The sequence below is a fragment of the Periophthalmus magnuspinnatus genome, chromosome 6 (assembly GCF_009829125.3).
Source record: "Periophthalmus magnuspinnatus isolate fPerMag1 chromosome 6, fPerMag1.2.pri, whole genome shotgun sequence".
Lineage (NCBI taxonomy): Eukaryota > Metazoa > Chordata > Actinopteri > Gobiiformes > Gobiidae > Periophthalmus > Periophthalmus magnuspinnatus.
Window position 1 is genome coordinate 31,093,184 of NC_047131.1, and position 15,085 is coordinate 31,108,268.

The following is a 15,085-nucleotide window of genomic DNA, read 5'->3' on the forward strand; positions in this document are numbered from 1 at the left end:
CTGGTTTAGCCCTGGTTTAGTCCTGGTTTAGTCCTGGTTTAGCCCTGGTTTAGCCCTGGTTTAGCCCTGGTTTAGCCCTGGTTTAGCCCTGGTTTAGTCCTGGTTTAGTCCTGGTTTAGTCCTGGTTTAGTCCTGGTTTAGTCCTGCTTTAGTCCTGCTTTAGTCCTGCTTTAGTCCTGGTTCAGTCCTGGTTTAGTCCTGTTCCCCTTTAAGGCCTGAGCACATTGTAGGCCAGTACATCTCGCCTACACTTTTTTTTTCTTTTTTTAGCCATAAAAATCATGTTAAATGAAGTATCAACATTTACTTTTGTCCTTTTTCACACAACTACCTCTATTTTACAAATCCATCCTTATTTTTCCATTGATGGATCAAATAATTGTGTAATACCACTTGAAATAGAAGAAAAATATAAAAACAAATGTACTTTTGAGTGACTTTTATGCAAGAAAACAATGAAAAAACTATCTGTCCAGCTCAGAAACACTTTAAAATACATATATGAACAATAATCAACATTTATACCAGAGATTATGCAGATTGTACTTAGGGTTAGGTTTTTACAGCCCTTCCTATAAAAAAAAAAAGTCGGGCGTTTATGCAGATAAGACATTGATTTTGCCAGGTCATAGTTTCTGGAACATCTACTAAAAAATATTTGAAGTTCTGCAGCTTTTGAGTTTGTAATCTTTGGTTTAAAAAAAAGTAACACATTTAAATGCTTGGAGACGCCATTTGAATTTACATGAAGCACAGTTGGTTGGAGTTACAGCAATGGAAAGTCCACAGCCGCGAGTCTATCGGCGCCGTTAGCATCCGACGCTTTAGGGTCAAGTCAGTTAAAGTCACTACCTCCGACCTCTTTTATTTGTGAAAGTGCCTCCTTTTATCGGCCGTGTCTAACTCTCACTGCTCTCTTTTCCTCAGGTAAAGAGTTCCCAAACTCATTCGAGTCGTTGGTGAAGAAGATCTGCCGGTACCTGTTCCACGTGCTGGCTCACCTCTACTGGGCGCACTTTAAGGAGACGGTGGCTCTGGACCTGCAAGGCCACTTGAACACTCTGTACGCACATTTCATCGTTTTTGTAAGGGAATTCAACCTGGTCGACCCAAAGGAGACCTGTATCATGGACGACCTGTCTGAAATCCTGTGCAGCCCGTTGCCCCCGGCGCCCGCGGCAGCTCCCTCGGCCCCCGCCTCAGCCCCCTCCCCCTCTTCACAAAACCATGTGACAGAGAGATGAGCAGGGGCCGGCGCTGTGTTTTTGATAGAGAATGAGACGGACTGGCCCAGCCTCTGGAGCCGGCAGGACTCAGACCCTCACTCCCCTTATATCTCGCTACGACCACGCGGCCCACGGAGAGGGAGGGGCTGCGGCCCACGGAGAGGGGGAAGGGAGGGGGGGGGGGCTTTGAGGGTTGGGGCGGCAGGGAGGGGTTTGTCACGCCAGCAGGAAATGGCGTGAGCGTTCCTTCCAGGGGCAAATCCCTCCCATCTTCTCTGCAATCTAAACTAGGAACAAAAGTATGTGTATATTTTATTTTTGGTTTTGTTTCACTTTTTTGTTGAAGTTTTGCTCTTTATTTCTCAGCGGGGACGTCGCCTCCCTGACTCCTCTACCTAACATACAGTGCAGGGAGCTCTGCTTGGCTAAGACCTACTATTGTACAGTTGTGTAGAGAGGAGCTTTCCCCTCGTCCTGCAGACTGACGGCCGCTGCGCTGGCCAATAGGGAGCCATATTACTGCCTGATGGGGCAAAACTAGCCAATCACTGTTAAGGTTGTTTATCTGGAGACGATAAAGCGCTTTCTACTCAGGAACAGAACTGAGAAATGTCACTGCTGCCAGAGAGAGCTCGTACGGCCCGTTTCATTCACGTTATGACGTCACAATCCTCTGTAGTCTAATACAGTAGAACTTTAGTCCCTCTGTTAACTCAGCCCTGATGTAGAGTCCCTGAGCAGCCTGTAGAGGGCGACATAGACTGGAGAATGCTACGCAGAGGTAGCAGAGCCAGAGAAGACAGTGTAAGATTGTGATTTAGTTATTTAATCTGAGAGTTGTTTATGAGAGAAGCTGATGCAGAAAGACAAAGACATGAGGTTATGTCTGCAGGCCGAGCGGTCAGCGGTCAGCCATTCTCCCAAAACCACACACCCAGCCGTGTTTTTATGTGTCCACATTTGTTTTAAAAAGATTTTCAGAGAAGAATTAGAGCATAACAATAATGGTATCATCACATATAGAAGATGCACAGTCTGCTTGGACTTTACTGTATAAAGAATCTGCAGCGGGTTCTTTCAGCATAGCCTCTGTATGGAGGGAATTGGGTTTATATAATTCTCCTTTTATTTATTTTAATTTTGTTTTGCAGGGTTCTTCAGTTCTGGCTCTCGTTTTTATCTATTTTAATTATTAACTAAGTTAAAAGCAATTTAATATTTTAAGCTCTGCAAATTATAATCTAATAAAAGAGAGAAATTCCACTGTGTCTGTGTTTTTTTATTAAATGAGTCTGTTCAGCTGCACTGATGCAGGTGTTTTGAGATTTTATGAAACAGTAATAACACCTCAGTCTGACACATGCACTTATTAAAGCAACAAAGTAAAAACAACACATTTAAAATGAGCCATGACATTTATTCATTCACATTCATGCGGTGTGATTATGTAGAAAACCTCCAGCCTCACTGACCCTGAGAACACTCTGCTACTTCTACTTTACTCTCAGCTGTAATAAATATAAATGTGACACACTGCCTCTTTATCACCTGCGCCACGTGGTTCAGGGACTTTCTACCCTGGAGCGTCGCGCTGCGGCCCCGCGCCTCCTCCGGACCGACCCCCGCGGGGGCAGACCCTCTGTGAGTCTAAACTGCTCTATTCCTCCCACTTCGTCCAGTTTCTTGGCGCTGCAGCAGGGCGTGGCCACTTTGACCGTGTTTCCAAACTTGGAGTAGTCCACTGCGTACATCCCGTCCTCCTCGGACACCGTGGGCACGAAGCGCTGTCCCCACAGGATCTCCTCGGACACGTAGGACGTCCTGGCCTGAGTGGTGATGCCGGTGGTCTCCACGACCCCCTCGAGCACCACGATGACCTCCAGCTCCTCGTGCAGGAGGTCGCTCGCGGACAGTTCGTACAGGGGGCTGCTCTTGTCGATCACGTGACAGATGATGAGGGGGGACACGAGGAAGATGCCGTTGGTGCCCACGGGGTTGTCCATGTGGATATCGATCTGGTCCAGAGGCACGAGCTCTCCCTCGGGCGTGCTCGTGCGCCGTACCACCTGCATGCGCACGGTGGCGCTGATGATCATGCTTTTGCGCAGGTCTCCGATGCGCACCATGAAGCAGAGTTTGTCGTTGCGCACAGAGATGACCGCGTGTTTGCTGAAGATGAGCGTCTCCGCGCGTCTGTTCGCCTGCGCGGTCTTCATGAAGATACAGCCGAGCATGATGGCGTTTATCACGAGCCCCACGATGTTCTGCACGATGAGGATGATGATGGCGGACAGACACTCCTCTGTCACCATCCGGCCCCCAAAGCCTATGGTCACCTGAACCTCAATGGAGAAGAGAAAGGCCGAGGAGAACGAGTGGATGTCCGTGACGCACGGCACAAAGTCATCCCCCTTTTGGTACAGATCTCCGTGCGCAAAGGCCACGAGCCACCACACCATGCCAAACAGCAGCCAGCTGCACAGGAACGACATGGTGAAGATGATGAGCGTGTGGATCCATTTTAAATCCACTAAAGTGGTGAAGACGTCCTGGAGGAACCGGCCCTGTTCCCGAATGTTCGTGTGCGCCACGTTACATCTGCCGTTCTTGGCCACGAAACGCGCTTTACGCGCCTTTGTCTTGAACTTGGGCTGCAGCACATCCTCGGCCAGGCGGGTCAGCAGATAGTCCTCAGGAATAAGTCCTTTCCGGGACAACATAGCGCTCCCATAGTCCTCCCTGTCCGACTGAAGCCCGGGTCCGCTTCAGCCCGAGGCAGCTGTCGGGCGCGTCCTGCTTCTGGAGGTATGTGCGCGCCTCACGTTGCTCCCAGATCGGGCACTGCACGAGCGCTAAGTCCCATGAGAAGAGTCCCGTCCAGAGCAGCTGCCCCCGTCACTCACATCTCTGCAGAGCTCCCTGTGCCACGTGCACCTGTCCCATCAGCGCTGCGCTTCACTTTAGTGCTGCTCCTGACGCTTTTCTCTCATGATCCGAGTCTCATCTTCGGCTGAAGTGACTTCCTTTGTGGCGCAGCTCGTTACTGAGCGCGCGGTGGTAACGCGAGCAGCTCCTGCCCTGCCCCCTCCGCGCAGCTCACCTCCTCTCCCTCCTCTCCCTCTGTCCTCCTCTCCCTCTCACCTCTCCCTCTGTCCTCCTCTCCCTCTCACCTCTCCCTCTGTCCTCCTCTCACCTCCTCTCCCTCTGTCCTCCTGCTGAGAGATGCAGCAGTGGCTCAATAAGAGCCGTGAGCCGTGAGCCGTGGGCACTTCTGCCTCTGCGCAGGTCACAGGCTCCAGTTGAACTAAACAGAGTCTTTTTCCACATCCGGGGATCAGAATGTGAAATATTCTCTCTTGTTTCATCTCGAGTGGAAATGGATCAGTGTGAGTTTTGCTTTGGTTGAACAGAATTAATCTACAGCCTTTTCTTCTTTTGGCTGGTGAATGTTCAGATTTACCACTTTATTTAAAGATAGTATTTGTGGCTCATGTGAGGAATATTTGATAAAATACATGAAAAAATATAGATTATAATGGAGTGATTCAGTCATAACAGAAAAGCCTCACAGAGACACTTTATCGCGTTTACTTCAGACCTGAGTGTTTTGTTGCCAGATCATCTTCTTAAACTTTAAGCAAACGCAGCCCTTCAGTGATAATTTAAGTTTTATTAATAAAGACTTAATATTTGCATATGTACAAATATAATACAACATGGTTAAAAAATAAAAGAAAAATATTTATATATTATATGTTCCATGGGACAATTGCACTTTGAATGTCTTCGACTGAGCTCTTGTCTCTTGTGCTACTTGTCTGCGCGAACGAAGGAGGAGAAGACGCTGTCCTCCTCGTCCAGCAGAGCCTGCGGTTTGTCGTACTCCAGGATGATCCCCCTCTTCATCACAATCACGAGGTCGGCGTTGAGAATGGTGTGGACGCGATGCTGCGGAGACGAGACATCGAGACATCGTTAAAGCGACAAAAACAACTGAGAAATGAACTAATGGACGACTTCTCTGCAGGTGTGGAGCTAACTAAAGGCACTGCTCTGTCTGAAGCGTCGTTACTCAAGCTTCACTTTAATCTGAGCTTCATTTTGACACGATCTGACCTGAAAGAGTCGCACATAAAGTTACTCACAGCGTAAACGGATCTGATCACGCGCTCCTGAAAATGCCCCGTTTCAACCCATTTTGTATTTTTTCTTACGTTTTCAGACCATTTTCAAACTCATTTCTCTGTTTGCTAATGCGCCCACTGTGCCGCCACGCTAACTGCTGAACACTGCGCCATAGAGACGCACGTAGAACACCCCCAGCTTCACTGCGAAGTATCAAAAAGACAGAATAAACATCCCTTTTATTTAACGAGAGCCAAAATGTAGTATGATCAGCCAGTATTATAAAGTTCTATGCAGATGTATAAACCAGAATTACCCATGTTTATTTGGCTCCAACGCAACTTCATATTTTATTTTTAATTTTTTTTATGTTTTTTTGTATCTTCTTTCTTCTGTATTTTATTTTTTTATGTTTTTTTGTATCTTCTTTCTTCTGTATTTTTTAAATGTTTTTTTGTATCTTCTTTCTTCTGTATTTTATTTTTTTATGTTTTTTTGTATCTTCTTTCTTCTGTATTTAATTTTTTTTAACTAACGATATGCCTCATTGCTGCTGAAAACCAGGGGAGTCGACACCAAGAGGGGCCCAGAATTGAACCATCTCCCTCTTAATTTATATTAAAGGGGGCCCCCCGTTATGCCTCTTGTCCCTGGGCCCCCAAATATCAATATATGTGAACGGCCCTGTCCATAACTTAACATTGGAAACTTAACATTGGTAAACAGCTGAATTTCTGTGTTTGTTGGAGAAGTTTAGCTGTTCACTCCCACTTTTAGTCTTCAAGGTGACATCAAGAGGTGTGTTTAACCTCTGACCTCCACATCTGGCATCATCAGCCTCCCTCCAATGTCCCACAGTGTTGTTTTAACCTTGAGCTGTATCATCTGAACATGAGCGGCGCAGGGAAGGTCAGCGTTCCCACAGGACGAAGTGGACTCGCGCTGAGGGCCAGTGCTGCAGTGTAAAAGATACTCACCGCTATAGTAACTACTGTCCGGTCAGCAAACGCAGTCATCACCACTTTCTGCAAGATGCTCTCCTGCGGGAAGAAAAACAGACGGAAAAGTACGAGGTTTGAAATGAGTTTTACATCTGGGATAAGAGAAAGAATCACCACTATAGGTCAAATCTGTGTTATAATGTCGTTTCCTCGTCGCAAACAGACCTGGAGTTGTGTTTTGTTTCATTCACACATGTTTAACACACGAACCCTGAGCTCTTCTCTCAAACTGAAAACGCTCTGTTCCACCTTGTGATGTCATGAGGTGATACAGGAAGTGCACACACCTTCACTAGAATCATTTGGATCATTTCAGCTCTGGAATTACCTCGTCCAAAACAGAGCTGGAGTTGTGTTTCCTTCCCACGTGTTTGAGTAACTCTTTGTCATTACTCTGTCTCCATCTCCAAAGCTTAAAATGCGACGTTCCACCTTGTGATGTCATGAAGTGGTAGTTTTCAAATTAACTACTACTACTTTTTTTTTTTTACCTTTAACTCAGTAGAAATTGGCAACTCCAGATTGGCTGAAACGATCCAAATGATTCTAGAAATGACGGTGTGTGGAGTTTAAAAACACAGCGAAGCACTTCCTGTATCACCACACGATGACATCACGAGGTGGAACAGAGCGTTTTCTGTTTGTGAGAAGAGCTCAGCCTAAATATGCAGGTGTGTGTTTGTGCGTTAAACGTGTGAATGAAACAAAACACAACTCCAGGTCTGTTTGTGACGAGGAAACGACATTAGACTCGCGTTTATTTATTATTATTTTTTAGTATTTTCACCAGGCGCTGTATAAAAACACGCTCTAAATAACCACGTAACCCCCTGTTCCATGTCTTCTTCTACGTCCCCTGATTAAAAGCGTCGTGCTGCGCCTCGGGCCTGTACCGCCGCGTCCGTGTCCGGTACAAAAGCCCGTGTGAGTGACCCGTCCGTCTGAAGAGGGGCCCTGGTTTTACCCCGGAGCCTCTGAGCCGAGTGTCTCTTTTCCTTTTCTCTTCCTGGTTTATAAATGTCTCCACTGAAAACAAGCGCTGACCTACATCACCATGGCAACAGGAAATACGCTAAATGGGTTCATGCAGCTTTACTTTACGTTTACATCATCGGGAGGGGGTTGCGTCGAGTGTCGAGTATCAAGTTATTAAGTCAGAATCTATTTTAAACTCGTCTCGCTGAGTTTATCTTGATAAACATTTTGTGACACGACACTGCTCCTGTTTTCTGAAGTAAAACTGTGAAAATCTGATCAAAATATACTTTAGGAAACCAGCGGTGGAGCGTCGCAAAGTAAAAGTACTCTAAGTGAAGTACAGAGAGCTAAATGTGTACTTATATCAGCTTTACAGTGTGTACTTTTCACTTTTACTTCACTACGTCCGAGAGCAGCGTCTGTACTTTCTACTGCACTACATGTTTGAACAGAACGGAAAAGTAAAAGTATTTTATTATATTAAGTCTGAGGGTTTATTTTTAACATAATTTGAGCAAAAAATAAAATTAAATAAATAAATAAATGTATTGTAAACTGTGTAGCTGCAGATGAAATTGATACTTGAATAAAAAAAAATAAAAAAAATTATGACAAAAATAATAATAATTTGAGCAAAAGAAAAATATACAAATAAAAACAGAAAAGAAAATAGAAAAGATCGATTTAATTGTTTCTGTTGAACAAAATCCAGCTCAAATCTGTATCAAAATCACCACATTTGACGCTTTATAAGACTCAAAATCTGCGCGGAATACTTTTACTTACTTACTCTTTAAGTACATTTTAAACAGGTACTTTAATACTTTTTTCATGATACTTTTACTTAAGTAGTATCCATGCATCCACACGAACAACAACACAGAGAAAAATGACTGTGTTTATGTGTCAGTACAAAAGACATGTGTTCAGTTTAGTGCAAATATTTTAGAAGTATAAGTATAAGTATAAGTAATAGTAAAAAGTGTATATTAACAGGTCGACCCTAGAACATCACAGAACTGTAGTTTTCTACAGCGGTGGAAGAAGTACTTGAGTATGTTACTTAAGTAAAAGTACAGATTCCAGAGCAAAAGAAAACGTAAAAGTAAAAGTAAAAGTAAAAGTATGAAAAAATCTACTAATAATCTCTAATCTTTTTTTTTTTTTTTTTTTTTTGCTCTTAACTCCTGACTTCAAACTCTAACTCAAAAATACTCATCTCAAAAATAAAAGTAACACGAAAAAAAATCTACTTGAGTATTTTTTTGCTCTGGTATCTGTACTTTTACTTAAGTAACAAAATCGAGTACTTCTTCCAGCGCTGTAAAAAATGTATCAAATATAATTACACAAACTAAATAAACTTGTAAAATATTTGCACCAAACTGACAGATCTTTCTCTCTGTCGTTCTCCGTGTAGACGCCTGGATCGGCCTCTTATCGCCCGTCAAAGGGGTCGCCGCACTTGACCTCTGCCTCGTCTCGTGACCTCTCGTGTAAACACTGACCGTTGCCATGTCGATGGACGCCGTCGCCTCGTCCATGATCAGGACGCTGCTCTTTCGGACGAAGGCTCGGGCCAAACAGAACAGCTGCCTCTGGCCCTGGCTGAAGTTCTCCCCTCCCTCTGTGATGGAAGCGTCTGGAAAGAACACGGGAACACGCAGGAACACGCAGGAACAAATAGGAACACGCAGGAACACACGGGAACACGCAGGAACACGCAGGAACAAATAGGAACACGCAGGAACACACGGGAACACGCAGGAACACGCAGGAACAAACAGGAACACAGAGGAACATGCAGGAACAAACAGGAACACGCAGGAACATACGGGAACATGCAGGAACACGCGGGAACACGCAGGAACACACAGGAACACGCGGGAACATGCAGGAACACACGGGAACACGCGGGAACATGCAGGAACACACGGGAACACAGAGGAACATACAGAAATACGCAGGAACACACAGGAACACGTGGGAACACGCAGAAACACACGGGAACACACAGGAACATACAGAAATACACAGGAACACAAAGGAAGACACAGGAACACACACACACAGAAACAGAGAGGAACACACAGCTCATTAAAGCGACATGACACGGCTGTAACACTCACTGCAGTAATTACACTTAATGAGTCTTATTAAAGCATGAAGAAAGGCTTAACTCATAATGAACTAATAGTTAGGAACTACGAACTCCTGACTCCAGGATTAAGTCGTTAGCCGCTGTGTGAGCTACGTCTGCAGGATTTAAAAACAGTTTAAAATATAGAAACATGTGACAGCAGCAGTACAGGAGTATGTCAAAGTAACACAAAGTACACAACACAAATATATAATGGAACAGTATTCAGTACCAGGTTCTCATAAGATGCATTTTTTTCCATAATTTGATTGTTCTTTTACATTTTCTGAAGTCAGTCGAGCCTTTTATACTTTCACCTGAAGCATTCCACGGCTCCATACTACACTTTTTTCCATAGTTGTACAGATACACGTTTTTAAATCCAATATTCCCCTCAATTTATACAAATATACGTTAGCACCAAACCAAACAGAACTAATATTTAAATAACCAAGAAAAGCAGGTGCTGTAATGTTCAGTCTTAGTTTTATTTTATATTCTTGGCTTTAGGTCTGAATCCTGAAACCTGTTCACAAATGAGCTCAGAGGCACAAAATCAGACCCAAGAAATATATTTAATTAACTTCAGCGCTGCACAGTTCAGTGGAGACGGCGGCTTAAAAAGAACTTAATTCAAAATGCACTTTAAAGCTCCGATATGACGCAAAATAGACTCGTGTAAGATTTAAGTCGCGTTTATGAAGCTGTTTCCTCCTCAAAAACAGACCTGGACTTGTGTTTCGTTTCATTCACATGTTTGAGTCACACTTTATTATTCAAAATGCTCTGATCCACCTTGTGATGTCATCAAGTGGTAGTTTTTAGTTCAGTAGAGATTTGCAATTCCAGACCTGAAATGATCCAAACGATTCTATTGAAGGTGTTTGGAGTTTGATATAAACCTACAACTTAACACAAAACATGTCATTTTTGGTGTTTTTTTAAAAAGATATTGTGGAAAAAACTAAATCCATCTTGAATCTAATCCTAATCCTTTCAAAATATCATATTCATTGTAGTAAATATTCTGGCCAGAAACCCAAATTCGTTGTATTCAAACCCAAAAAACTCTGAAAACAAAAACACTTTACACAGAATTTGAAAAATAAAATGTATAACTGTATTAAATTTTCTACATTTGTTTAACTTTTTTTGCACTAAATATAATGTAAATGCTTAAGCCTTTTGTTGTTCTTGCTGTTTTTGTTTATATATTTGTATATTTGAAAAAAACAATGAACATAACACAGTGGAGCACTTCCTGTATCACCACATGATGACATCACAAGGTGGAACGGAGCGTTTTCAGCTCGAGAAACGAACTCAGCCTAAATATACAGGTGTGTTTGTGCGTTAAACGTGTGAATAAAACAAGAAAACACAACTCCAGGTGTGTTTGCGACGAGGAAACGACATTAGAACATTAAAAAAACAGCGTAACACGTCCACTTTAATTCAAAACGACGGATGAAAAGCGACTCTGCGGGGGATCGTACGTGACGGCAGGAGGCTCGGTTTCACTTCGATTCTCGTCACGTGTATCTGTCCAGTCAGCACGCCGCGTACTTTTCCGCCACAGCGCACACGCCCTCTCCTCTTTCATGTGGAAGTAAAGCGCGCGACACAGATATGAAGACACCGAGTATTTAGCGAGTATGTAGGCGAACGCTTCATCTCCGGGACCAAAATAACCATCCCGAGACTCGGAAGTTGAGCTGAAGGACACGCAAAGCTAAATATGAGCTCTGGGAAAGTTTGCACGGCCGCTGTAGCAATTCAAAACAAAATACAACATGTTTTGAGTGGTTAACAGTCCTCAAAATGGCGGCGTGTGACAGAAAAAGCAGATCTGTTGCGGTGTATAAAACATTCGCGCTCGTGTTCGTTGGTACAGGTTTATCTTGAAAGGAATTGCGTCGCTGGCAGGTTAAACAAACTCCAAAAGGAAAATCAATAGAAAAAGTGTTGTCCTGGGACTCGGGGCGCGGAGGTGCGGCGTGATTGGCCCGTGTGCGCGGACAGAAATGACGTTAAAGGGACGTTAAAGGGACGTTAAAGGGGCGTCTCACCGAGGCCTCCTGGGAGCGTCTTCACCACAGGCTTCAGCTGAGCGATCTCCAAAGCTTCCCACAGCATCTCGTCCGTGGCCTTCATCTCCGGGTCCAAGTTAAAGCTACAAACAGAGGGAAGGGGTTGGCATAGCGACAGAAATGAATATTATTATTATTATTATTATTTCAGCTGATCAAAAAAATGCAAAAATGTGCTGCAGATCTAACGGTTGAGACTCAAGTGAACAGATTATGAGGTTATTAGCATCACGGCCTGTTTTTACGTTACATTTTTACGTTAAATCGGCTCTTTTTGCAGATGTTTCACGCTTATTAAAGGTGCACCGTGGAACTTTTCTGGAGGATTGAAAGCTGGAAGTTTGAATCCCAAGTCAGGAGTGGTTCTTTGGTGTGAAGTGTCTAGAAAGTGGAAAAGCGCAGTGTAAAATTGTGATTGTTCACCATTAGATTTTACTGCTTTGTCTGGATTGTTCCACAGTATGGCATTGATTTACATAAATATCTCCATGGAAACAAGCAGATAACACCAGCAGAACAACTTACAGATCAGACGAATCCAGAGGTTACACTGATCAGAGCAAGAATGTGTTTTTCAAGGCATTTTTGAGCAATAAAAACTAAAATATACTGTATTTTCTGGACAATAAGTGTCACTTTTTTCATAATTTGTCCAGACGTGCGACTTAAATGTGAAATTATTCAAATATATGAATCCGACGATGAAGAATTAGAAAGATTTATTGATTTACAGTGAGATCCAGAGTAAACTTATTTGTTTTTATTCTTTATTTATCTGATTAACTGTTAATATCTTACGTGAACAAACCAGACACGTGTTCAGTTCTGTCTGTGCTTCATGGAGCTGAATAAATATAAATGTGTTATGTTAGCGTTAGCATTAGCATTAGCGTTAGCGTGATGTACTGAGATTCAGCCTGTTGTTCCACATTTTATTATTATTATTATCAGAACTTGATTTAAAGATAAAACGTCTGTTCTTGGTCTCGGATTTTGTAAAATAAATTTCCCCAAAAAATGTGACTTATATTCCAGTGCGACTTATGTTTTTTTTCTTCATTATTATGTGTTTTTTTGGCTGATGCGACTTATACTCCAGAGCGACGTTTAGTCTGGAAAATACGGTAAATAAATGCACCGTACTGTGGAACATTTCAGGCGACACTGACGATCAACTAGTCTGACAGCAGCAGGTGCAGAGAGAGCGGAAAAAGAGGAGTTTTTCAATAACAAATGAACTGGAGCCAGCGCCTGTGATCACTTCCTGTTTGTGGCTAGCAGGTTAGCGCTGTTCATTTATATAAACAGATCCTCCACTTTAAAACATTCTAACTTTGCATTTCTCTAAAACAAAAAACACTTAAAACAACATTTAAGATTTGATGAATGATCCAAATACAAAGAATATTACACAAACATCGACACGTTTAGATAAATCCACCACGACAAAACAGCTACGATATTTAAGTCTAAGACACAGCGCCCCCTCTGGACACAGGCAGACACACATTTAAAGGTTTAACATGGAGGAATCTGAACAAAACTGCACTGACAACACTTCACCTGCAGGGGCGCTCAGAAAAAACAACAACTGTTTGAGCAGAAAAAAGAACTAAGAAACAGTGGATTTATGTATAAAAAGAATATTAAAATTGTGAATTATGAGAAAGAAGGAAAAAAGTAAAAGAAAGAAAAAGTAAGTAAGAAAGAAAGAAAGACAGAAAAAGAAAGAAAGGAAGGAAGGAAGAAAAATACAGAAAAGGGAAGAAAAGACAAAAAAGCAAGAAAAAGTAAGAATGAAAGAAAGAAAAAAGAAAGATAGGTAGAAAGAAAGTAAAAGAAGAAAGAATGAAAAAGAAAGAAAGAAAAAGTAAGTAAAAAAGAAAGAAAAAGTAAAAGATGAAAGAGAAAGAAAGGAAGGAAGGAAATGAAGGAAGAAAAATACAGAAAAGGGAAGAAAAGAAGAAAAAGACAAAGAAAAAAATAAATAAAAATGGAAGAAAGAAAAAAGAAAGATAGAAAAGAAGAAAAAAACAGAAGTAGATTATGAGTTTAATCTGCCCAGAGAAGTAGAAAACGGGGGATTTTGGGGGCCCAGAATCGTTCCCTGTTCATTTACATTAGGGGCCCGTGTGAGCTTTTTGCCCTGGGCCTCCACATTTCTGTGGACGGCCCTGGATTTGACTTTAGAAATATCCAAAAACACCAGCTCATCACTCTCTCGTTTTATGCTGTTGTTCCAGATAAATCTAAGTCAAATTATTAGTAAAACAAACTAAAACGTGACTAATAAACCGATTAATCGCCTAAAAAACTAAAACGATACAGCACCACGGGCCTCGGGCAACAATAACAGTTTCCACGTTCATCCGGATAATAAGTAAAATAAGACCGTTGCCGTGGCGATTAACAATTTAAAGCAAAATATGACGTCTTTTGCGCGGGAAAAGTCCTCGACATGTGGCATAAAACAGGAAACGGAGACTCTGAGCAGAGTTTTGGGTCGAGTTTGTCTTTTTATTTTTAACTCCAGGGTCAAAACTAAAGGACGAGTTGTGTTTTCTTTGGTAAATCGAATGTTTTGGAGTTTTGGATGTTTCTCATAAGTTTAAGAGAGAAACAATCGTGACGGTGACTGTGTAAAACGGGACTTTATGCTAATATTATAAACACTGGGGACATAATTTAATGTCCACTTCAGATTTCAGACTTTTCCTTTTGGACATTTCCAGTTTGTCCATGAGAAATGTCCCAGCGACTCGTTCACAAGAGACACACACGAGACTAAATAAGGAGAAGACACAAAACAGACCTATACCATGTTCAGTTATGATCCCCAAAGTCTGCACCTACTGTCTCCATGGAGATGTTCCACAGTATGGCATTAAAGCAGATAGTACTGAGCTTGTGTCTGCTCTTATATTTATCATCTATGACACTCGTGAGTCATTATGTTACAATTTGCACATTTTAAATCACAATATTCATCTAAAACACATGTGTCAAACTCAAGGCCCGGGGGCCAAATGCGGCCCGCCATATCATTTCATGTGGCCCGCGAGAAGATAAATTAAAAGGCGTGACTGTCTTTTTAAAATAAGTCTGTGCTGCTTTAATGTGTGCGCTGACAATAAACTAATGAAATAAACTAATGAGATTTTCCCAACAAGTGACACTGAGAAATATTTGTAAATGATCATGAAGAGGAAAATTGTCGGCGTGGAAGGAAGTAAGGTGAAGTTTGTGCTTTGAGGAGAAAAACCTGTGTGTTTTTTGTGTTATGAGGCGCGGTCGGTACAATCTACGTCGACATTTTGACCCCAAACACGGAGCTAAGTATGAAAAAGTGAGTCTGCAAGAAAAACAACAAACTGTCCAATAATTAAAAGGCTGTAAAAGGACAAATTTGAAGCAGAGCTGAAGGTTCTGACCAGATACACACTTTTAAAAATGTCAGTTTATCACAAAAAACGTTATTTAACAAGTTATAAAGTAATTAGATTTATTTTACATGACATTTGTTTA

At 42.2% G+C, this 15,085-nt stretch overlaps 3 protein-coding genes across 6 annotated transcripts in view; 1 reads left to right on the plus strand and 2 right to left on the minus strand.

Moving 5' to 3' along the window:
- mob2a (MOB kinase activator 2a) overlaps nt 1-2,489 on the plus strand; it is a 92,441-nt gene extending 89,952 nt beyond the window's left edge. For all 4 annotated transcript variants that reach the window (XM_033967667.2, XM_033967666.2, XM_033967665.2 and 1 more), the window contains exon 5: nt 928-2,489. In XM_033967667.2, coding sequence (XP_033823558.1) covers nt 928-1,244 — 317 coding nt within the window. In that variant the 3' untranslated portion in view covers nt 1,245-2,489. The remainder of the gene's footprint in view (nt 1-927) is intronic.
- A 177-nt stretch (nt 2,490-2,666) lies between these two features.
- kcnj11 (potassium inwardly rectifying channel subfamily J member 11) lies at nt 2,667-4,342 on the minus strand. The gene has a single exon (XM_033968769.2). The coding sequence runs from the start codon at nt 3,944-3,946 to the stop codon at nt 2,789-2,791; it is 1,158 nt and encodes a 385-aa protein (XP_033824660.1). The 5' UTR covers nt 3,947-4,342; the 3' UTR covers nt 2,667-2,788.
- Nucleotides 4,343-4,947: 605 nt separating this feature from the next.
- The window catches only part of abcc8 (ATP-binding cassette, sub-family C (CFTR/MRP), member 8), a 122,000-nt gene continuing 111,862 nt past the window's right edge, over nt 4,948-15,085 (minus strand). Inside the window, exons 35-38 of the mRNA XM_033968232.2 lie at nt 11,540-11,643; nt 8,839-8,972; nt 6,329-6,391; nt 4,948-5,174 (exon numbers count right to left, since the gene is read on the minus strand). Coding sequence (XP_033824123.2) covers nt 5,037-5,174; nt 6,329-6,391; nt 8,839-8,972; nt 11,540-11,643 — 439 coding nt within the window. The 3' untranslated portion in view covers nt 4,948-5,036. The remainder of the gene's footprint in view (nt 5,175-6,328; nt 6,392-8,838; nt 8,973-11,539; nt 11,644-15,085) is intronic.

Excerpts from the sequence above, each read along its gene's own strand:
- kcnj11 (XM_033968769.2), bottom strand. The coding sequence starts at position 3,946 with ATGTTGTCCCGGAAAGGACTTATTCCTGAGGACTATCTGCTGACCCGC.